At 36.5% G+C, this 23,887-nt stretch overlaps 1 protein-coding gene across 1 annotated transcript in view; it reads right to left on the reverse strand.

The window, feature by feature from the left end:
- LOC125227725 overlaps positions 1–23,887 on the reverse strand; it is a 163,897-nt gene that overhangs the window by 50,787 nt on the left and 89,223 nt on the right. Inside the window, exon 3 of the mRNA XM_048132028.1 lies at positions 17,456–17,592. Coding sequence (XP_047987985.1) covers positions 17,456–17,592 — 137 coding nt within the window. The remainder of the gene's footprint in view (positions 1–17,455; positions 17,593–23,887) is intronic.

Here is a 23,887-nt window from a genome sequence, read left to right on the forward strand (position 1 = left end):
TATGGTGCTCTGACGCAGTGAACAAGTAAGTATGGTCGTGGGCAGTGCGGATAACGTGTCAAAATATAAGCATAGTTTGTTGCTATTTTTCATGTTTAAATAACTTCTAAACTAACGTAGTGGGTATTAAAGTAAAAGGTTAACAGTGAACATTAGCTTGTCAGACATGTGTTTAGCTATACCATTGTATTGAGTGTTGTATCATAAAGTAAAACTAGGCATTTATTACTAATTATTTACTATGTGGGGTGTCTTTGATCACTTGCATGGGGTAACATTGACCATAATGACACATAGTTGATTATTGTCTGATTATGTCACGGTACTTGTTGAGACTGATAATTTGATCTCTTCTTGTGATAAATATTAAAAAAATTGCAAATAAAGTTGGTTTTTCGAAGATGGTAATTTTTATTTTTAATCAAAGTAACCCCAAAATAGCGTTAAAGAGTTGTAATATTTGACTCTGCGAACCGTTTTTTATCTTTTCTTGAGATAAAATACTTTTGTAAGGGATTACATTCGATTACCATTAAAATAATACATAGGGTATCAAAGTAACCCCAATGTCAGTTTAAGTTTGATAACATCGTTTTTTTTGCGTACATTATTTTGTTACCTTTCTATATTTTTAGCAGGAAAAGACTAAAAAAGTTGATGGTCCCATTTTTTCTTTCTTTGTTACGTTACATTGACCAATTATGGAATTTATACTTCTCTAACTTCTACATTTAATGGGTAAAAATACCCATTAAATGTAGAAGCTAGAGAAGTTTAAATTCCCAAATTGGTCAATGTAACCCCAGTTTACGGCAGACACCGTGAACCTTTTCTAATAATTCTCTTTTTATTTGAAAGAAAAATCGTTACGATACTAAAATATGCAATCTGAGATAAAAAAATGCTTTTCATATAGTTACAAACTTAGTTCAGAATTTTTTTCTGTAAAACTTTTATAAATTGTTCTACCTATCAAGTTCAAAATAATTTTCCTAGAAAGTCTTAATAAAGTTCTGCTTTTGAGATTTTTTCATATTTGAGAAAACAGCCCTTATTGCCTGAAATACGGCGACATTGATATTTGCTTTTTCGTATTTTGATGGTATTTTGACTGCACTGTTGTATTTTTTGCCATGCTAATTTGAACCTTATCTCTGAGCGATGTTTTTTAATTTTCAGTCACGTCACAGATGTTTATGACAAAACATCTAGGTATTTAGCCATTTAAAAGAAACTACAAGTGGCTTTACAGACGTGGCGACTGCAACTGGTACAGGGCCTAAGCCATAATTTAAAATTATATCGTGATTTTATATGTATTTGTGTTTTATTTAATGCTAAGTATGAGTTTCAACATTTTCAACTCAAGAAACTGAAATTAAGAGAAGAGACTAGGAAATTGGGTAAGATCAAGAGTCTGATGCAGATAGCGATGGCGGTATTGGATATGATAAGATATGCGTCGATATTCCCTGTCTTCCTTTGGGTCTCTGACTTGACTGCTGCTAGCTGTACTCTATTCATTAGGTTTTTATTTTATACACATGCTTTATTTTTGTATAAACTAAATGATAAAAAAACGAAGCTAAAACGACCAAAAAGAATAAAGAAAATATCTGATAGTCTTTAATACAACCCGCATATACGTAATGCACAGCTCAGGCCTCTGAAGACCTGCAGGGCAATCATGGTCGCGCGATAAATGATAAAACATCGGACCGTCCCTATCGCACTTACAAATAAAGCGATAGGGCTGATGTTTTATCATTTAGCACGCGACCATAATTGTTTGCCTGGAGGTATCGGCCTTCACACACGTCTTTGAAAAATGTTTGCGGGGATAGGCAGGCTGACGATTTTTAATCTAAGTATAGAAAAGTAACGCAAAATGAAGTGCAAAGTAATTTGAAATACACCTAGGTAAACAATCAACTGAGTAAGGAACGTTATCTACATATTTAGGTAAATTAAAGTCACATGAGACATGGACAGAGAAGGAAAGCTAGATGACGCGTATTTTTTCTCTGTCTTCTTGTATGCTACCTTTTTTACAGTTTTAATTTCTCAAAGGAGGTCAGTAGTTGACTACAAACTCAAAATAACACTCTTGAAAAAAATTAAGGGTCACTGACCTTTCACAGTAAATTGAGGTAGTGTGAGTGAAGGGTGTTTGTGTGTGTAATGGGGTAATTTGACAGATTCTGAAAATTCTCCCTGCTCTACCCCCTCTTAAGTTTATTTGCTAGCCATCGGCCATAAACTAATATTGTGATAGTAAAGCTTCTACAGTCTCACATGACCAATATTCAAGTAATACCTAAGTAGTAGGTAATAACGTTCTTTTTTTTTTATTGTCATTTTGTGCATCATTGGTTAATTCGCATATGACGACGAAACATATCCGGAGTAAATCTTCTTCTTCAATTTCAATTTAAATATACCTACAGCTTCCAATTAATAATACATTATCATGGTTTATTCAGGAAACGGCAAAAACTTATTATGTCCAAGAATCATGTTTAGGTAGGTACTTTATTGCTTCAGCTAAAATGTGAAGTAATCGAATGTGCTTTATCAAAAAAAATAACTAAATGAACTGAAATGAAATAGTCAACACTGTCAACAGTGTATCTAATTCATTTTTGATAAGAAACATAAGATTTCGAAGTATATTTAGAAGATATGTACTGTACAAGTACAGTACTGTAACTTATTTTTATTTTTAGATTATGAATGTTCAGTTCAGGGTCTCTTAATTAATTGTTAAAAATCTCTGGCTCTTGTATTTTGCTTCAACAGAAATACTAACAGGACCCATTCGTGTACCGTTTCTATAAACAATAACATAAGTGCTCGATTATACTTTACTTGTACAGAAGCCTCATCAGCTACGAACTCTTACAACAACAACAACATTTGTAACTCGTGATAGTCGTGATGTAAAATGTCGGCATTATAAGAAAAGCTGTAAATAACTGGCTTTTCTTCTTTCATCATATTTTCTTCCTGTGGTTGTGGTCTAAAACGACGTATTTTGTTGCTTTTACAAAAACAACCATCACACTATAAAGTTACTGATCCAACCAGTACAGTAGCAATATTCTCCAGCAACATAAATTTCTAAAGGACAAGGGCTTGCTAAACCCAACAGACGTTATTTGACGACGCCATTAGAATAGCTCTTTGTTCGTTAACAGATAGGTACATTATAATTTTGTAATTTTTTTTTTTCACTCTCCAGAAACGCATCACTGTACCTTAATATTGTTGTTTCAAGTTTATTGTCTTCTTTAACAGAACTGACAGTGAAATCAAAAGCTTAAAGACTTGCAATAACTTTTAGGTAAACCAGCACATGCTATTAGTTTCGTAAACCTTGTTTAAAGTTACTAAACTTTAAATTATTTATTTAGCAATTAAATAGGCCACAAGGGGCACTTTACAACGTCATACGTCAAAACTGACCACGTCTATAGATAATTCATCAAACAGCAACCAGTTCATTCAAATTAGGTCTCATTTCACCAAAAATTGTTTCACTTTTCCCAACATATTATAATTTGTTCAGCCAACTCTGGTCTACCAGTTATTAAGGCAATAAACCAATCCAACGGATATCTTAAAAACGACGCAGTAACCCAACAAAATGATTAAAGATGCATTGACAAACTATTCATTCTCAAAATTATATTCAGTTTTAATCAAAATTCAAATGCGTATACCTACTACGCTAACGCTCTGCATTCTCTGCTCAATGGTTGTACCTATTTACTCGCAATCTACCCAAGATTGCCACTTTTTTTTAAAATGTTACTTGAGATTATCACGCTTGCCATCACACTACAGGCTGACCGACTCGGTCGCCATCTCATAGAGTCTGGACAACTCTGTCGCCACCTGAGCCGAGACTAGCCAAGCGACTCTCTCACATATACGACTCACCAACCGGAGTCAAACACAACACAACCAAATATGGCAACACATCAACGACACCACAAATGCCAATGCCAACACATATCATAAAGAATGCAAGCCTTCTATTTTATGTGGACTATTACAATGTCCCTTTCTCTAAAAATTATCGAAACAAAGTTTGTCATTGTCTCCTTAATAAATGAAATAGTTCTTAAATCAAACCTCAGTTGATCCTGTTTCATGATTTTAATAATTGCCACATCTTTATAAATCAAAAGATAAGAATCCATTTCTTTTCATTGAGCATTTAGCAAATTGCATGAAACTAACCATAACCAAAATGATCTATCGATGATTCATGAATATCTTGATACTACTTAATTTTTTTTTTTTTTTATGAAAATGTTATCAAAGAAGTTCAACTAAGTAAATATGTTACGTCACTTGATGACCCGATAATCAAATCAAACAAATTCACATCACGACAGCACAGTGGGTGCTTCACTGAACATCAGGTACTATCATGTGGTAATGTCTTTTCCACCGAGATGTAGATAACACATTAGACTGCATCATTTTCGCTGTTAATTTATAACCACGGAAGTATAACTAAAGCATGGAAGCCATGCTAAAATAAGAGCTCGGTGACATGTATCTTACTCACACCACACTATTACCTTTTTTATATGAGCGAATGAGACAATATTCCACAACTTCTTTCGTTTTCTCGAAGGTTGTCCCTAAATGCTGATGTCAAAACGGACCTGGGGTCCATTTATTATACGGCAAAATTAAATATACGTTTGTCATTTCACACTCGGTCTCCATCTTTGACAACTGTACATAGTCGTATTATATTGGTTCGAGTTTTTAGCGCGACTTCAATGGTCGTCTTGACGATATTTATTTATTTTGTGAGGATTTCTGATAGATAGTGGAAAAAATAGCTCAGTGTATATTTGTGATAGTTCCAAGTTTCATTTCTGACTATGGCTTGTGTGATCAAGTGTTGCAAATCCTATTCAGGAAGAAAAGAAAACACGCAAGAGGTTATATCATTTCATCGGTAAGTTTCTTGAGTTTTTGATAATATTTACTGATACGACCTGGCAGAAATATAAATGTACATATTAGTAGTTTATACAATTCAAATCTTATTCAATTCTGTATAGATTTTTGCATATTTTTTGGAAGTTTTCTCAAACTCGGAAAGGTTATGTTTTTTAGCATAGTGATGTGATGTGTTTTATCGACCTTGCAATAATAACCTATCAATATTCATACCTTAAAAACGCCATCAATGATTATTGTTCTTTGTTATGATTCTCTTGTTATTTAGCTATTTTACAAATTCAACTTTATATATTTCTTAGATTTCCGAAGAAGAAGACCTTCCGGTTTCCACACGAAGTTCAAGGTGCGATGCTCGCGGTTCCTTTACTCCCAAGACTCCACCAAAAAGAAGGCCAAGAAGCTGAAATGGAGCAGGCCCCCAGATGTCTACCTTTGACAATTGTACATAATCGTATTATATTAGATCAAATATCTCGGCGGTCGTCTGGCCGATTTTTAATTTAATTGTGTTTATTCCTGATAGATAGTTGATGATCCTGCTAAATTCTTATTTGTGATGTGTTCAAGTTCCTTGTGTGATTATGGCTTGTGTGATTAAGGACTGTAATTCACGTACATGGAGAAAAGAAAACTCCCAAGAACCTGCTGTGTTTCATTAGTGAATTTCGGTCAGCTATTGATACTATTATTTGTAGGATCTAAACAAAGCCTAAAATACGATCTTTTCATATTTTATATAATAACTACTACCATGTTAAATTCTGCACAATTTTGTGCATGTTTTTTTCGAAGTTTCTCCAAACTGTTTTTAGGTTATGTTTTTGTACTAGTGATATGTCATTTTTATCGACGTCCCGACATTAACTCTATTGACATTCTTGCATTGAAAAGGACATAAAAATGATTAATGATGATCAGGTATCACAGACTGGGTAAATAGTAATGTAACATTTCTAGTGAATTAAACTTATAGTATTTTTTAGTTTTCCAGAAATTCTCAAACATTATTAAAAAGAAACTAAAAATAGGTGAAACTATTGAAATAATAAATTTTGGTACCTACACTGCCGTTTTGTTTTATTTTCTATTTGATAGAGAAAATATTATTGAGGTAAGTATAAGTAGATTCTTGAGTGGTGGACTAGAAATTAATAGAGGGATGCTACATGAATTAAATTACTTAGGTCTTTGCGTAAGGAGAAGAGAAGAATGTATTTATTTGTTTTATACTCGTATCTCCCATCTTCTATTTTTTACAAACTATTTAGGCCGATATTACACTATCATAGAAATATAGTCATAGACAACATGCTGTCCTTTTTATTCACGTTACAGAAAAGGGAGGCATACAGACCTATGATCAGAGATATAGGTATGATAATGTAATATTAGGAATTGGTAAGAGAAGAGAAGTGACCGTTTATGTAGGTAAGTACATAAACAAACCATTTATTTGCAATCAGTAGGTACGGTTAGCCAAGAAGGCAAGAATGTATGAATATATGACTTTCATAGCCAAAAAGCCACATAATAATCCAAATGAAATGTTTATATCAATATTGTATGTTTTCGTTACTTTTATATATATAACTTTTATATTATTTTTAAGGTGAGAACGTAAGTAAGTGCATATTTTATCGATAATTGAATCGACAAAGTAACATCCCTAGCTAACACAAAACCAGGGACCACCTACCAAAAAGAGAAATAACTAGCATATATCCATCCTTTTTCAATACATTATCTAAGTCATAAGGAAGTCAAGGATGAGTATATGCATTTTACACGAATTTTTATTAGGGGGGCTTGTTTATAACCATACAAAAGCTTGATACCTTTAATCAAGTATTCAACGAAAGCAATTATGATTTGGCTCAAGATTTCGCTATCCAGATTACTTGACAAAAAAAAACACATTTTCTTAATAGTGGTTTCTCGCCGGCTAGGCTCTTCTAATTACAACACTAAACAATGTTTAGTTCAAATACAGTAAACTTTAATTACCTCTTATAGTAATTAATACTCAGCATCTCCCTCAGAAATCTTCAAAAAAAAACTTCTCAAAATCAGGTCAACAAAATATCGTTGAAACCATTTAAATGACATGGTCAATTAAGGTTCTGATAAAACATACATTAATCTCTGTGGTATCTAAAACAAAAACAAATGAATAATCCGTTCATGTAATAAAATTTCAGTCATAAAACATTATTCCGTAGGTTCGTCGCATAATGTAATCGACATCAAATAATTACGTTCGATGCTATATCGACTTTCTGTTAACATAAGAGTTAACACTTCATATCATATTATCAAAAACATTGAAACTCAACAAAACAACACACAAAAGTGTCTAAAGGCTTAATGTCTATTACTTATCTTGTGATCCCAATATATAAACGATTGCTGTGCAGTCTGGATAAATTCGTACTGCACCACAGTGTCCGCAGTCAAAGTTGCTGCACTCTGCAACCATCGCGCGACTAAATATCGCAGCACTTATTCCGCTTCCGGGAAGTAATCAAACCAATTGCAAGTGTAATATTTCCAACATATAACATTTCAACAGGTATTTTTCTTATTTTAGAGAATTCCCATCTTAATAGGTTGCATTTTCCATACGGTAGATCCTCAAATGACGAACAAAACAACCTCCAATCGATTTTCAATCAAATTCCAATACATTGTTGATTTCGGAATTTCCACAACTTTCCAGAATTTTCCTCTTTTACGATCCCACTTCTGATGTCGGAGCCGGTAGCTCTACGAAAGCATCAGGGGCCTGGCACCAGCTCCATGGTGGGCGGAAACGGTGGGCATATCACACACACAAGTCCAGTAAATGTTTATGCAATAAAATTATGTAACGAATATTACTAAATCACAACGACAGTTAATTAAGTTCCAAATCACAAAGAAATCACACCAAGTCAATCAAAGCTTTAACATCACTAAGTTATCAGAAACGGAAACGAATCCGTGGGTCAAGTGGTACAAGTCGGTACTTAAAGCGCACACGTAATCTCACGGCACGGTTCTGGGATAGCGCGCGGTCGCGCGTCTATATTCAACCATGTCCCAAATCTTAATGCCCTCTTGGCTCCTCAAGGAATGCTTATAATAAACAACTAATTTCATTACGTACCACATCGGACCCACGGCTACGTTCGGCGGTGTTTATAATATCCGCCCCGTCTCAAAGAACAAAGATATCACTGTGACAATTCCGCTAATGCTGTTAATGTAAACATTGGACCAGGAATGTGGCCAACCTTCACGGGCCTCAGCCACTATAGGGTTACAGGTGCCTTGCGCCGACATATATATTATTTCAGTAGTTGTAGTTCGATTTAATATCTAGGTAAATACCAATAATGATTTAATACTGTACTGACAAAACCCATACAAAAAAGCGTACCCCTGAAATGTATGGGCATTTTAGGCTTACAATTAGATGGCGCTGTCCGCAGCCTCTGGAAGTGGCCAAAATCACATTTTCCCCAAATATTTTTGCGTGTTTTTATTTTTTATAACAACAAATGTCATATTCTTTATTTTATAATCATGATATCACGTCAATACACATTTTGAAAAAAAAAAAATCTAGGCACCATCATTGTAGTTATGACAGTATTTAATAGGTGGCGCTAAAAATCGAGGTACGATTCTTAGTATGAAGTATGTAAATCCTATATAAATAATCTTTGGTAAATACTATTTTACTTTACAAGTGGCGACAGTTACTATTTTAAATTTGACACATAAGTGTCATAAGAATAAAGATAAGTAGGTACATAGTTATGATGTGTTTAGTAATTTGGATACGATTTCTCTTTCTGTCATCTAGGTTACTACTTTATAAAATAGTATTACTATATTCTGTCAAACAAGTCTGTCAGTAAATAAGAACTAAGAAAACTATAGGTATCCTTTTCTCTAGCACCCTAAAGAAAAGGATGCATATAGTTTTCTTTGTTCTTATTTACTGACTTGGTTGGCAAAGTATAGTAGCTAATCTAAGGCATATTTTAAGACCACATCTTTCATTCAAGATACCTACTCATATCAAGACAGACAAAAACTTGAGGATTTTGTATGGAGAAGCGCCACATGAAGTTTGTAAGGTATACTTTTTATAACAATTTGCGGTACTTGCAAGCAATAGTTAGGATTTCGTGACACACGCCATATTTGCATGGGATATGGGACCAGTAAAGTAGGTGCTACACTACATTGCATTTATATAAACGTCGGGAAAACGGATGATTTAGGTGACATTGTTTGTGATTGACCCACTATTGGCCTAGCAAATATTGTGTTTCGCATTTAAAATCTATTATAAAAATAAATAAATATTGTGGGACACCTGACACAAATCAACCTAGCCCCAAACTTAGCAAAGTTTGTACTATGGTTGCTAGGCTGCTAGGCGACGATATACTTACTTATATAGATAAATACATTCTTATATAACAACAAATATTTTTGCTCATCACACAAATAAATGCCCTTACCGGGATTCGAACCCGGGACCGCGGCTTAGCAGGCAGGGTCACTACGCGCTAGGCCAGACCAGTCGTTATGTATTAGAACTTGTTGCTTTACAACTTACATTATTTATGCATTATTAACCCTGAAACCCTAATCCCTGGTCATAATGTGTTAGTAACTGAGTATATAGTATCTTATCTTATCTAAGATATAAAATACCCATAAACATGATGCAGAGTTGGCACATATTGCTGCCAGAGTATGTCGCCGCGAGATAGACTACCCGTCCTTATGTCATATTCCTTCCACGCGCGCGGCCGACTCCTGTTTCGTCGAAGTCACGGTGTCAGCGTGCATACGCTGACGTCACCGCCGGCCAGTCTACTGCAACTAGCCGGGTCAATGCACCAACAACTACAAAGGGATGTGAAGTACGGGCACCTGCCAAGGAAAATACTTCCCACACCAATGTGGATGAAGAGGGGTTCACATTGGTGGAACAGAAGAGCAAGGCGCGCAGAGCGGCTCGTAAGACTGTATGTGGCTCTGCGGAACCGGTGAATTCTGGTCTACGGATTGCCACACCGAGTAGGGCGCTCTACGTGTCTCGCCTGCATTACTCCGCCGTGGCCGACGAGGTGGTGGACTACGTTCGCCGGAAGACTGGCTACACGCTGAGGGTGCAACAGCTGCAGTCGCGTCACTACGTGCACTTCGGCTCGTTCGTTGTGCGCGTGCCGCGGCCGCTGCAGGACACCATCGCGAGCGCAGACTTCTGGCCGAAAGGTGTGGTTTTTCGGCGGTTCCGGGGCAACCTATTTACCAAATCCCACACTGGGGCAAACGACGCAACGGAGCCACGCTGTGACGTCATCGCCCAAATCAATTGTTTAATTTTATTTTTATTATTGTTCTCTTTTTTTGCTCTCTTTTTTGTTATCTAAGTTTCGTGACGCATTGGTTTTACTGTAATGTCATGTAAACATGTTTTTACTAATAAATATGATAAATAAATATTAATACAATTAGAACAAGACGTGTGATCTATCTCGCGGCGACATACTCTCGCGGCAATCATGTGTTAGGCCTTTTAATATTATACACAAAAGTACCTATGCTTTAATTATACGGTAGCTTTCAATCCAAATTCAAATCAATAATGATTGTTCAGCGACTACATCAAATAGACCTCCTACATTCTCATACAAAGCACCATCGAACGTCCGGATATTATGATAAAGGGTTGGATTGAAACAAGCCGGCTGCCTCGGGCCAGTGCAGACTGCTTGATTCTAGATAATAGATACAGTTATATAATTGTAAAGCTTGTTACATACATGTGAACGTGTTATCAACTAGCATTTGACCACGGCTTCGCTCGCGTTAAATTAGAAAATTGCGATACAATTTTACCACTCCCCATTTTGGGAAGTGGGGACTTAGAAAGAGACAAAAGTAGCTTATTTCACTCTCCACCCCTTTAACTCTTCACTTATAAAATCACGTCAATTCGTCGCTCCGTTTTGCCGTGAAAGACGGACAAACAAACAGACACACACACACTTCCTATAATATAAGTATGGAAGTATGGATACATTCACCGCTGAGCTACGATCGTAGCGTTACATCGTAGCCGATAACATGGACTTCCCCGTATGTAGCGAAAATGAGTCGTAGAGGCAGAACGACAACGTGTGATCAGCATTGAATGGGTTACAAGATTCGAGTTTGAAATTACTTTTTGAAAAAGCCAACCATGAAAGATCTATCTTGTGTTAGTACATTTTGATTCAAGTACAAGTGACATACTTAAGTACCTAAGTAATCTAAGTATGTACCTCTAGATTATGGCTCACAAAGTGGATTATCTAGATATAAAGTATTTATTTATACTTACTTAGCTGGCGCGATAACCCAAAATGAGTTCACTTTGCTCGGTCTTTAGCGGTATCACGCCAGCTTTCGCCGACGTCGAGCTCACGGAGGTCAACCTACACTCTATCTTGCCCAACAATTTATTTATACATACCAAAATATCCATAATTTATACGGCAATTCGTATAAAAAAATGTTAATTTTAAGTCTAAAATTGTTTTAGTATAATAATTGTAGGAAAGACCGTCTATTGACTATAACTTTTGTGTTTATATATCTACGCCTCTCACACCTCCGGAGGTATACCAGTTTTTCATCCTCCAGCCATTGGTCTTCAATACTTATCCCTAGGACGAACACTAGTTAACAATAATCTTGATTCGTGTTTCGAACTCGAACATCGAGTTCAACATGGTTCCGCAAAAAATTAAAATAAAATAGAAGCAGTCGGAATATTTATATATCATGTATGTAACGGAGTCATTTAATAACCGTTCTTTCTGACTAGTACTATTAATCTACTGAAAACGCGCTCAATTTCTAGTTTTATGTTCTGAAATATGTAACTTAGAAATTGTGCCTACTCAGAAAGTCCGGCATAAAAGAGAAAGGCAAGACCGGCATATGATAAACAAGGAGTTGCCAACCTTTTTTAGGCTTTATTGGAAATAAGTCGAGCATAAACAATATCAATATATAGGTAAGGTACGTTTATGGCTTATGTATGATAGTTGTACCGTTTTTGATTTTAACTTCCAAATACAGTTTTGATAATGGTGTTACTAAAATCATTCGAAAGTATTAAATAAAAATAAAATATATGTCGGAGAATGACTAAAATGTGGTTTGAGACACGTTTTATGACGCTATATTTGACAAATAGAGCAGACAAGGGTTTACAACTTTGTACAACCTGGCTGGTATTCGACTGAGTTCTGCCAAAACGCCAGAGAGGACGCTATTGTCTAAAAGAACAGAATCGGAAAAACAGATGATGAACAGATGATTGGAGGCTGCCGATCGAGCTGCAGGCAAAAATGGTTGAGGAGTGCTGGCGTTGTTGGAGGTTCTTCGGTCTAATCCGGCAGTTTGCTCGAAATAATAGGCGGGATGTAATCTATAACGTGTTTTAATGTGTAATCGATTTTGTGAAGTAAATTCTGTGGTATGGACATGGTATTTCATTGAAAAGCTCTCATAAACAACTACAACGGGTCCTGACAACGGTTCTGGTATGATACGCCCACGATCCGACATATATGTGACATGGTTGTGAAGAATATCATTCGATCAGAGGTGAACAGAAGTAAGCCTACACTGCATTATTCATCATCATATTGAAGTTGGTAGAATTATCGTAAGCTACCCGTTTTTTAGGGTTCCGTAGTCAACTAGGAACCCTTATAGTTTCGCCATGTCTGTCTGTCCGTCCGTCCGTCCGTCCGTTCGTCCGTCCGTCCGTCCGTCCGCGGATAATCTCAGTATCCGTTAGCACTAGAAAGCTGAAATTTGGTACCAATATGTATATCAATCACGCCGACAAAGTGCAAAAATAAAAAATGGGAAAAAATGTTTTATTAGGGTACCCCCCATACATGTAAAGTGGGGGCTGATTTTTTTTTTCATTCAAACCCCAACGTGTGATATATTGTTGGATAGGTATTTAAAAATGAATAAGGGTTTACTAAGATAGTGTTTTGATAATATTAATATTTTCGGAAATAATCGCTCCTAAAGGAAAAAAAAGTGCGTCCCCTCCCCTCTAACTTTTGAACCATATGTTCAAAAAATATGAAAAAAATCACAAAAGTAGAACTTTATAAAGACTTTCTAGGAAAATTGTTTTGAACTTGATAGGTTCAGTAGTTTTTGAGAAAAATACGGAAAACTACGGAACCCTACACTGAGCGTGGCCCGACACGCTCTTGGCCGGTTTTTATTGTAGATTGTGCATTGTGCAACATGCGGCGACACATATTTCAAAAGAGAGTAGGGTTTCAAGTTGGTCATTATTTTTATGATCAGCATTACCCAACAGGGATCGTATGCGTACCCTTTTGCTGATTTCAAAATTAATAACCAATCTATAATTTGACTTTGCTGACTGTCACTTTGACACAAAATTCGCAATGGGTGTCATCATAGGTTTTCAGAGGTGCTGATTTAAAAATTAAAAACTACTTTGGAACCTGACATTGCTGACAGTCACTTTGACACAAAAGTGGTCATGGGTGTGGTCAAATAGGTTCTCGGGGGTGCTGATTCCAAAATTAATAACCAATCTGGAATATGACATTGCTGACTGTCACTTGACACAAAAGTCGTCATGGGTGCCGTCAAATAGGTTTTTGGGGGTGCTGATTTCAAATTTAATGTCCAATTGGAAATATGACATTGCTGACTGTCACTTTGACATAAAAGTTGTCATGGGTGTCATCAATAGATTTTCGGGGGTGCTGATTTCAAAATTAAACACCACTTTGGAATCTGACATTGCTGACTGTCACTTCGACACAAAAGTGGTCATGGGTGTGGTCAAACAGGTTCTCGGGGATGCTGATTCCAATAATCAATACAGCCAAAAAAACTGTTTGATGACACCCATGACCACTTGTAAGTCAAAGTGACATTCAGCAATGTCAGATTTCCATTTTATCATTAATTTTGAAATCAGCACCCCTGAAAACCTATTTGACGACGCCCATGACGACTCTTGTGTCAAAGTGACAGTCAGCAATGTCAGATTCCAGATTGGTCATTAATTTTGGAATCAGCACCCCCGAGAACCTACTTAACAACACCCATGACCACTTTCGTGTCAAAGTGACAGTCAGCAATGTCAGATTTCAAAGCGGTGTTTAATTTTTAAATCAGCACCCCCGAAAACTTATTTGACGACACAGCAGACGAATTTTGTGTCAAATTGACTGTCAGCAATGTCATGATTTCAAATTATTCATTAATTTTGGAATCAGCAACCCCGAAAACCTATCTGACGACACCTATTACAATAAGAGTTCAATCGCCCGTTTTAGATTTACGACCCGTATATGAAATATTAAAGGCCTTGCCTGGATCAGAGATAGGTATTAATCGATTAACTTTTTATCAGACTAATTAATCGTCTTATTTTAATCGTTAATCGTTAGTCGATTACTTTTTGTCCAACTCTGGTAGTGACTATAGCAAAACCAAGCATTGCTAAGAAATGTTACCAAACAAATTCATGTATCCTAATATCGTACCTATTACCTTTTCTTAATAACAAAGTTTCAAAAACAGATAAGTAGTCGACTGTAATATCGTGACTAAATTGGATTCGCAGGTGTTCGTTGGAAAAACAGTATTATGCAATATCCGGACCTGAAAAGAAAAGGTTATGAACCCCATCTACGGGACATATGCCGGTCTTGCCTTATAAATAGAAAAATGCTTATATGTTCAAAATTTCAACGTTATTTTATTAATTATGTAGCACATTCTGCCCTGTTATTACGTAAAATAACAATGATCATGACTTTGGAACCTAGTCTCATATGAAATTACGCGACAACAAGCACTAGACGGTCTTTCCGTGCTCATCGCGGGAGGACGGTCAACCCGCCGAGCCTTAAAAAATGTGATTTTTATGACTTAAAAGTACCTTATTTCACCAAAATGTTGTAAAAGCTTTGTAAAATATAATATTTGCTATCCCGTAGGACCATGCGCATTACGCCAGACTACATTAATTATATACACAGATAAATAATTAACCAGTGTAAATATTCCCGTACGTAATAATCCACGTGAAAAATCTTTTAAGTACTCTCCTAATTATCTCACAGCCATCAAAAACATTTGTGCGAAAACTACGGCTAAACTAAGCATTCAAATATCACTTCATTCGTGAGTGCCAACCCTAAGTGCGGTAAGAAACGACTTTTCTGACAGCACATTTTTCATATTCCTCCATTTGGTGCCCGAGAGCGTTCCACTATATTTCCCTTCATATTCCGGATCCGGGAAGATTTACCCACGGGCGGATTTGACTTGTCGATAGTTTTGTCTGTTTTCGGCGCATAAGAATATCATTTCATGTAGCGATTTTAGGAACTGTTAAAATTGGCACTTGTCAAAAAGAATATTTAATAAAACTATGGAAACGGATTAAATCGCGTATAATGAATTTACTATTCATCCCGACGTTTCGAACACTTTACAGCATTCGTGGTCAACGGGTCGGGATGAATTGTAAATTCATTATACGCGATTTAATCCGTATCCATAGTTTTATTTCATGAGTAACTATCGCAGTAACCGAAGACAATATTAAGAATATTTAAGATGAATTTTACATATTAATTTAGATAGAGGATTGAACCAAAACACTGACACCTTTATCACATATCATAGAGAATCAGATTAAAAAGTAGGTATCTGTAGCATAGTAACTCCTTAGGCCTAATTGCACCAACCACTTAACTCAGGTGTCAAATTCCATATAAAATTGTCGGTTAACCCTTAGTATTAATAACGCTTGTGTCAATCTATACTAATATTATAAATGGTAAAGGATCAGGAATCCTCCTAAAATTGTTGCAATATATTCGTTCACTTAATCCTTAAGATGAAACGGGACGACCGCCACAAAACCAGGCTTTCATACCTTGGCCAGTAAATAAGAAAATCTCAATTCATATGTTTCATGACAGTGGCTCCATCTCTGGGGGATCTTGGGATATTTAATTCATACTTTACTTCTTTAGGTATGTAATCTAACTATTCCTGTCAATGACCTGTCCTTGGAGAAAAATTGGGAGTACGTTTGTATAAAGCATTGAGCTTGCTTTAGCCTCTTAATCCTTTTCCAATAAACAGATCGTTGCGCTAAGTTTCGAATTGGTGGTCGCTTGACAAACGACGCGCCACGTTTATTCATTAGTGTCTAAGGTCGCTCTGTAGCAATCAATAACAACTGGGTCCTTAGCCAACGTAACAATTGCTGGTATACTCTCTCGTTCGTTTTCCGTCCCGTTCAGAAATTTGACCGATTCTGCTTTCGTCAGCCATTTGTGTCGTCGTGTTTTACAATGTTTGCATTATTAAATAGAGTGCCCACCAGTTATATATGGTAGGCATATTCAGTGGATACATGTAGAACTCAACATCACAGTGTAAGACATCACAGTAGTGGAAAAAATGGATCAGCTACATTTGCCCCCCAGTCGAGATTTGGCCCGCTGTATCTTACCCAATTGCTTACGATTATGTCGTTATTGGCGTGATAGAGAGAGAGCTAGCTTAGCTATTATGACGTTGGCTAGGTAGCAATTTGCTGGATATTCATGAGTTTTTGGGACACGTTCACGGCAGTTGGGACATTTGGAACAAGCGACAAGGTATTAACGATGTTTTACATGTATAAACAAATGTTTGAATTTGAATTAATCACAATTACCCTAGTTAACACGTACAGTGTCTCAAATGTTATAATATATGGTCCCAGAGTCTAGATTTGAATCATGAATCAAAGTTGAAAATAAAAAAAAGTTTATACCTAGTTTATGTAGATATCTGGCATACACAAGAACCTAAACTATTATTTATTTGAGATCGGATTGTGATTTATGTTTCATTATTCCAGTATAAGCACACCAGGCCCCGTAGCCGAGTGGCATTTCTGCGACGTGAAACGAAAACGAAACGCCGCGAAAGGTAGTCTGGCTCTGTCGCGCCAATATGCAATAGTGATAGAGATAGGTGTCTACTTGATTCGGCTACGCACACAGTTGCTATGAACGATGTGCATACTCGTAGCATATTCTTAAGAGAGCTCTCTACACCTATCTATAAAACACTTAAGTAAGTAGGTACATACGTAATGTGCATCATGTCAATATAAAGAGAGAAGATACCAATTAAAAAATTGGACTACAGGTTAAATCATACATAGATAAAACAATAGTTTTATCTTCTTATCTTTTCTCTTCCAAAAATGTGGCTGGTCCTGCCGCTCGCGAATCGGCCTCCACACAGTCACCAAACCCGTTGTCGTAGCAGCAATATGCAAATCAACTGCAATAAACGTAAAGGCCTGTGATGATGACAAGTATATTACCTGAACCAAGTCTCCATGCACGCCCCCAGGCGCCGTGATGGTAAGGAGACACACGTATGGCACGAGGTCTTCGCGCGGCCGATGGAGCTCCAACTCGTACGTGCGGCCAATGTCCCCGTAGTAAGTCCTGTTGCAACCTGGCGACAACGAAAACGTTTGTGTCAAGTCATGTTATTACAGAGTTCCCATAGCCACTTCTCATCTCCCACATCAGATCAGCACAATGTCATCAAAATAGTTCAGTAAATACTGTGTAAATCAGATAATATTATCTGACTTACACACATACAATAAATACCTATGTGTTTTTAAAATCTTATCTCGCTTGGAAGTCTAAAAAGGGACAAAATTTACCTTCCAAGATTTGACCCATAGGTACTACTCGCAACTAATAACTATGCGATTGCGGGAAAAGCGAAAAAATAAAACGTAAAATGATAATACATATTTATTTGTGCTGCAGTTTTTATCCTCATCGTTGATGTTTTCGAGTATTTTCAGACTTTGCCCCCCCCCCCCCCCCCCCCCCCCACCCCCAACTAGCAAAAGTTGTTAACAAAAATTAACTCGCTGTCAGTTTTGTGACGATTATTAAGCATAATCTGTCTAAAATTTACTTTTTTCACATTCTGAATGTAAATTATCGCTTAAAATTTATGTAATTAACACAAAAACAATATTTTTATTGAAATTATAATTATGCTTCATTATCAGAGGGCGGAATTGCTCATGGCAAAAATCAAACGTCAATAGAGTTGGAATGTTAAATTTTATCGACATATTCAGCTATCGATAAATTCAGTCACCTTTTACATTTCTGACTTTAACATTAACCTCTTTGATTAGCTAGTCGACCATTTGATTTTGACCTCTTTGATTAGATTAAAAGTAAATTGAATGACATTTAATTACCATTTCTGTCACTAGTCCTTTTGCAACTAATTCACGTTTGAAAAAAATGGTTAATCCAAGACGAAAAACAGCCACCAAATGGATAAAGAAGTATCCTTGTCTTACTTACGTCGAAAACAACTCAACAATATATACTGATAATTTCAGTTTAATCGTTAGTCGATAAAATTTTACGTTCCAACTCTATTGACGTTTGATTTTTGCCATGAGTAATTCCGCCCTCTGTTCATTATCGTCACAAAACTGACTGTGAGTTAATTTTTGTTAACAACTTTCGCTAATTGGGGGATCCCAAATTCTAAAAATGCCCGTTTATTATAAATAAATCAATAAATAAATAATAAATATTGGGAACACCTTACACAGATCAAACTAGCCCTAAACTAAGCAAACCTTGTACTATGGGTGCTAAGTGACGATTATTATGATTGCTTAGTCTAACAAATCCTTGTCCTGTTTATTGTTTAATACTTTATGAACTAGAGAAGAGTTTTTTCAAGGGTCGTGGAGATTTCATTTTAGGCGGCAGGCGTATTTAAAAATGGTTATGGGAAGCTCTGCACTACAACTAGTCTGAACTATTGAAACGACAGCGATATTTTTAGTTAACATTAGTACGATAATAACGTTCAGCTTTTTTCCTATTATTATCGCTATTATATACTAGTGGAAATGACTAGAATCGATGTATGTGTTCCTGAACCAATTAATCACCCGTCCCATGACATCTTTATCTTTCCCCGAACCGTTTGGGGTAATTTACATCATTTTGTCGTTTGGGTCAAAGCTGAAATTGACGTCGGATTGAAATACGAGAAATCCGGCAAAATTTTATGGTAATAAGCTACGATACCGTAAATAAATACGAATTCTTTATAACACAGAATAATTATACAAAATCAGATCTTGTCTAAACAGAAGTTTGCATTACAAAGCAAGAATACGGCCAAAATGTTTTCTAGAAGTATACAGAATGTTCTAAGAGGCATGTAGGGAAAGTACCATGCATAATATAGATAGGATATAAAATAACTCAAATATTTTACGTTGTTCTTTCTTTTAATATACTAATGTACCTACTTGTAACATAAGAAAGGATTTTTTTGTCTATTCTTTCGTTGGCATCATAAACATAATATATAACATTTGTTTGTTCGATTCGCAGACGAAGCAAGTAATTATAAGATTTTCTTGAAATGTTATCCACCACCTTTTAATAATAACAAAGTTTTCTTTTAGCAAAATATATTATCTACGATATTTAAGCTACTTTCCTTTCATGTCTCAAAGTCATGGGACTCCCTGTATGTTAGTTGTGTTACGTTGTGTAGTGGAATATTTTACGTTCGCAAGAAGCTACCAGCACTAAGTTTCACATTTTATAGAAGCTGTCTAGCAAACTTGTTTCATGCACGAACACAATCCAATGAAAATATTTGCTACGCTTCCGAAACAAACGACCTGCATCTTCAGACAAAGCAAAGTTCTCTTTAGGAGCGAAACTGTTACTGGTACTACAGGAGACGTGATTTAAACAGTACGATAAAATTATATCGTTTATGATCGAAGACTTTAGATGATCTACTTTTGTTTCTGTGATAATGAGCTATAAAATGGTAGAACTAGTTTTATGACAACATATAGGTACAACAGGCTACTAGACTCGTATCGAATTTAGCACATCAAGTTATTGTTTTCTGTAGTATTTGACTTAAGAAATCAATATTTATAGCTTGCGGGTATTAAAAGTGCGTGGTGACTGCGTATTTTTAATTAAACATGTGTGTATGTTTTTTTTTAAATTATGGACTCCGAAAACGGTGTTGGCCAATGGAGTGACGTCACATAATTCAGATCAACTATGGAAATTAGAGGTAGTAATCTGATCTCCATAGAAGCAACCTCTATTGTATTAAAATTCATAGTCGTTGACGGGTGTGACAATGTGAAATATTTTTTCTAAATATACTGACGTCATGTCATAGATATTCTATAGATTAATATGGCTGATGTTGTTTTTGCCTGATCAAGTAAAAGTAAACTTTAAATAATTTTTTTGCGGGTTTTTAAGTCGTAATAAAATATGGTACTATTTTTTTTCGTTTAATTAGACAGTAATTAATAATATAAGACATACTTTGAAAAAGAGTCAAGTAGCCTACTGTATGATCATTTGATCATAACTAAATAGGTGTGGAAGTAGCAAGATATTCTTTTGGTTCTATTACGTTTGTGAGAAATTCTTCGAGAACATAATATTTAGTACGCAATATTAGAAGGAAAACTTGCAACACATCCAGCTAAATTCAAGGAACTGGACAAACTCAATTTAATTTGGCTCCTCCAAGCAAAATAAGATCCAACGAAAAGTTAGATCAACGATCACTGCAACTGTCAATGGTCCAATTTTCTTGAAATCGGAGATGTAGATTCTATACTCTTTTATACCCAGTCCACTCTTTCTCAATAATAATAACATTCGATACCATGTGCCATTTCAGAAAGTGTCTATTCAGAAGAAATTGTAGAATTGATATAATTTTACAACATAGTACTTGCAACATTGATTACTATTGTACTGATCTCATGGAATCCTGTCATTAATAAGTGTAAGCGAAAAATAATATCGACAGTTGATAAGTAGAATATCGTCAGTGTTGTGAGTCGACAGAGTAACATCCCTTGTGCGCAAACAGTTCAAGTTGATAATCAAAACCAAGTGCGGGTAGTTAGAAAAACTCGCGCGGCTGACAGAAGGTGTTGATGTAATTTCAAGCCAGTCTTCTCCGAGACCTCGGGGACAAGGCGGTCCCTGAAACGTTGGAGGTCAGTTTAATATGTAGGCATACGCGATTAAGTCCCGGTTTAAATTACTGTTGTACTGATAATAAAAGCTTTACTATGATACTTTGCTTACACGTACATCAAGTACAACGGAAAGTTGTACTTGCCTCTTCTTCGCCGCTCTAGAGTGCTTTCAGGCTGATTGGCCGAACAATAAATAAGTGTCTGTTGTCTGCATGGGGCCCATTTTTCTTCACACTTTCTCGTAGCACGTGCGAAGTTAATATTTGAGTGGCGTTATATGCTGATGCCCACAGGGAGTCTAGGAGTAAATTTCAGATGTGGCAACTTTGTAATGAGCCCTCAGCGGGTCCAGTGTATGAAGAAATGTGTAGTAGTCGACGCAGGTTCAAGGCCAAACTAAAGTGGTGTAAGTTAAACCAAGAACAGATAAAACTTGATAGGCTTGCTTCATGTCATTCCGATAAAGACTTCCGTGCATTTTGGAAACAAACTAATAAACTTAACATAAGACCTGGACTTCCTGTGAGTATCGAAAACAGTACTGAGCCGAAGGTGATAGCGAATAAGTTTAAGGAACATTTTTCTGTGAAGTCACCATTGAACTGCAGTGCTGCGGTGCCTGATGCTGGGGCAGCCATGGCCGGGGTGAATGTTACCAAATTTTCTGCTACGAGAATTTCTCAGATTATTAATAGCATGAAGAGGGGTAAGTCTCCCGGGCATGACGGCTTGAGCATCGAGCATCTCCAGTATGCAGGTGCTCATCTGCCTAGGGTTTTGGCTATGCTTTTTTCCTTTTGTATGAGTCACTCCTTTATGCCAAGTGAGATGACTAAAACAATTGTTGTACCTATCGTTAAAAATAGAACGGGAGATGTATCTTGTATAAATAACTACAGACCTATCTCACTAGCTACTGTTGTGTCTAAAATATTTGACAGTTTACTTAATGCTGAGCTTGATAAGTATTTGCAACTTCATGATGCACAGTTCGGGTTTAGGCCCGGCCTGTCCACCGAAAGTGCTATCATATGCATGAAGGAGACTGTTAAGTATTATACTAATAAAAATACACCTGTCTTTGCATGCTATCTTGATTTATCAAAAGCTTTTGATCTAGTTAATTATGAGCTTCTGTGGAAAAAGCTTTTTGAGGCAAATGTACCTAGAGAAATAATCTATGTTTTTAGGCATTGGTATACTAGTCAAACTAATGTTGTTAAATGGGGTGATGCAATGTCTGATGAGTATGGCCTTGAATGTGGGGTTAGACAGGGGGGCTTGACTTCCCCTAAATTGTTTAACTTGTATATAAATGCACTTATCGAGGAGCTCAGTAGCATGCATGTCGGCTGTCGCATACAGGACACAAGTTTCAATAACATTAGTTACGCAGACGACATGGTGCTGCTGAGCCCCTTCATGGTCTTAAATATAATTGCTTTAAAAGTGAATTAATGATTTTTAAATCTGGTAATAAGTGTCCTGAAGAGGTTCCTCCAGTGTTGCTTAATGGAGTGCCATTAAAAAGAGTGTATGTATTTAAGTACCTTGGCCATGTATTATGTGATGATATGTGTGACGATGAGGATATAAAGAGGGAGCGGAGGGCGCTGGCGACCAGGGCGAACATGCTGGCACATAGGTTCGGGCGATGCACAGTGCCTGTCAAGATAACTTTGTTTAAAGCTTTTTGCACATCACTATACACATGTGCACTATGGGCCAGCTGTACGCAGAGGGCGCTGGGTGACCTCCGCGTCCAGTATAACAATGCGTTCAGGGCGCTGTTGCGGCTGCCGCGCTGGTGTAGTGCATCGGGAATGTTCGCGCATGCGCGCGTAGATGGTTTCCAGTGCTGCGCGCGCGGTGCGCGGCATCTTTGTGCCGCCTGCGTGGCAGCCGGAACAGCCTGGCCGTCTTAGCTGATCGCTGGGATAGTCATTATCACTGGGAATGTAGCGATAAACCTTTGGACTGCTGAGTATATTTTTATTTTATTTATTTTTATTTATATATGAAGTGAAGGAAGTTTTTGATATATTAAGATGTTGGGTAACAAATGCTAAAGTGGTATCTAGGTTAGGTACAGGATCAGGATCAGGTACAGATAGGAACAGGATCGTAGCAAGTAGAAATCCGTTGTCTCAGTGCCCTTACGTAGCCAATTATAGGTACCTATTTGTTAATCATATAATAAATTAGTTTATTAGAATTTACGTCACTTCCTATCTTAAATCTGCGAGGGCCCTTATGGATACACTTCAACCCATCGGGATCTTTTGTGCAATTATCCCCTAATTTACGTCACATACTAAATATGAATCATCATCATTAGTTTACGAACTGTAAGATTAGAGTTTTTTTAATTTATTTGCATAAAACATAGTTGACTGTGTCGTGTGTGAGTCTGTGTGTGAACCGTTGAATATGTCGACGTTTTTGAGTTGTGTGCAACCATTTCCAACACAATATGGATGAATACAAACTTATTTCAATCGCCACGCCATATATTTGGTTCATATTCTGTCGGTGCCAAATATTTTGCTTTGTTCGTTGTGTCTGCTAATAATTTTTCGCTTTTGACCAATAAATATTTCGATTTATTTTTACAGATTAAAATATGGTGGATGGTGATCTACTGCAGTAGTGAAGTGGTGTTTTTTAAAATTGTTTAATAGGCGTGTTCTAGTTAAAATTTTTTTATTTATT

Source organism: Leguminivora glycinivorella, chromosome 7 (genome assembly GCF_023078275.1).
Source record: "Leguminivora glycinivorella isolate SPB_JAAS2020 chromosome 7, LegGlyc_1.1, whole genome shotgun sequence".
NCBI classification, from domain to species: domain Eukaryota; kingdom Metazoa; phylum Arthropoda; class Insecta; order Lepidoptera; family Tortricidae; genus Leguminivora; species Leguminivora glycinivorella.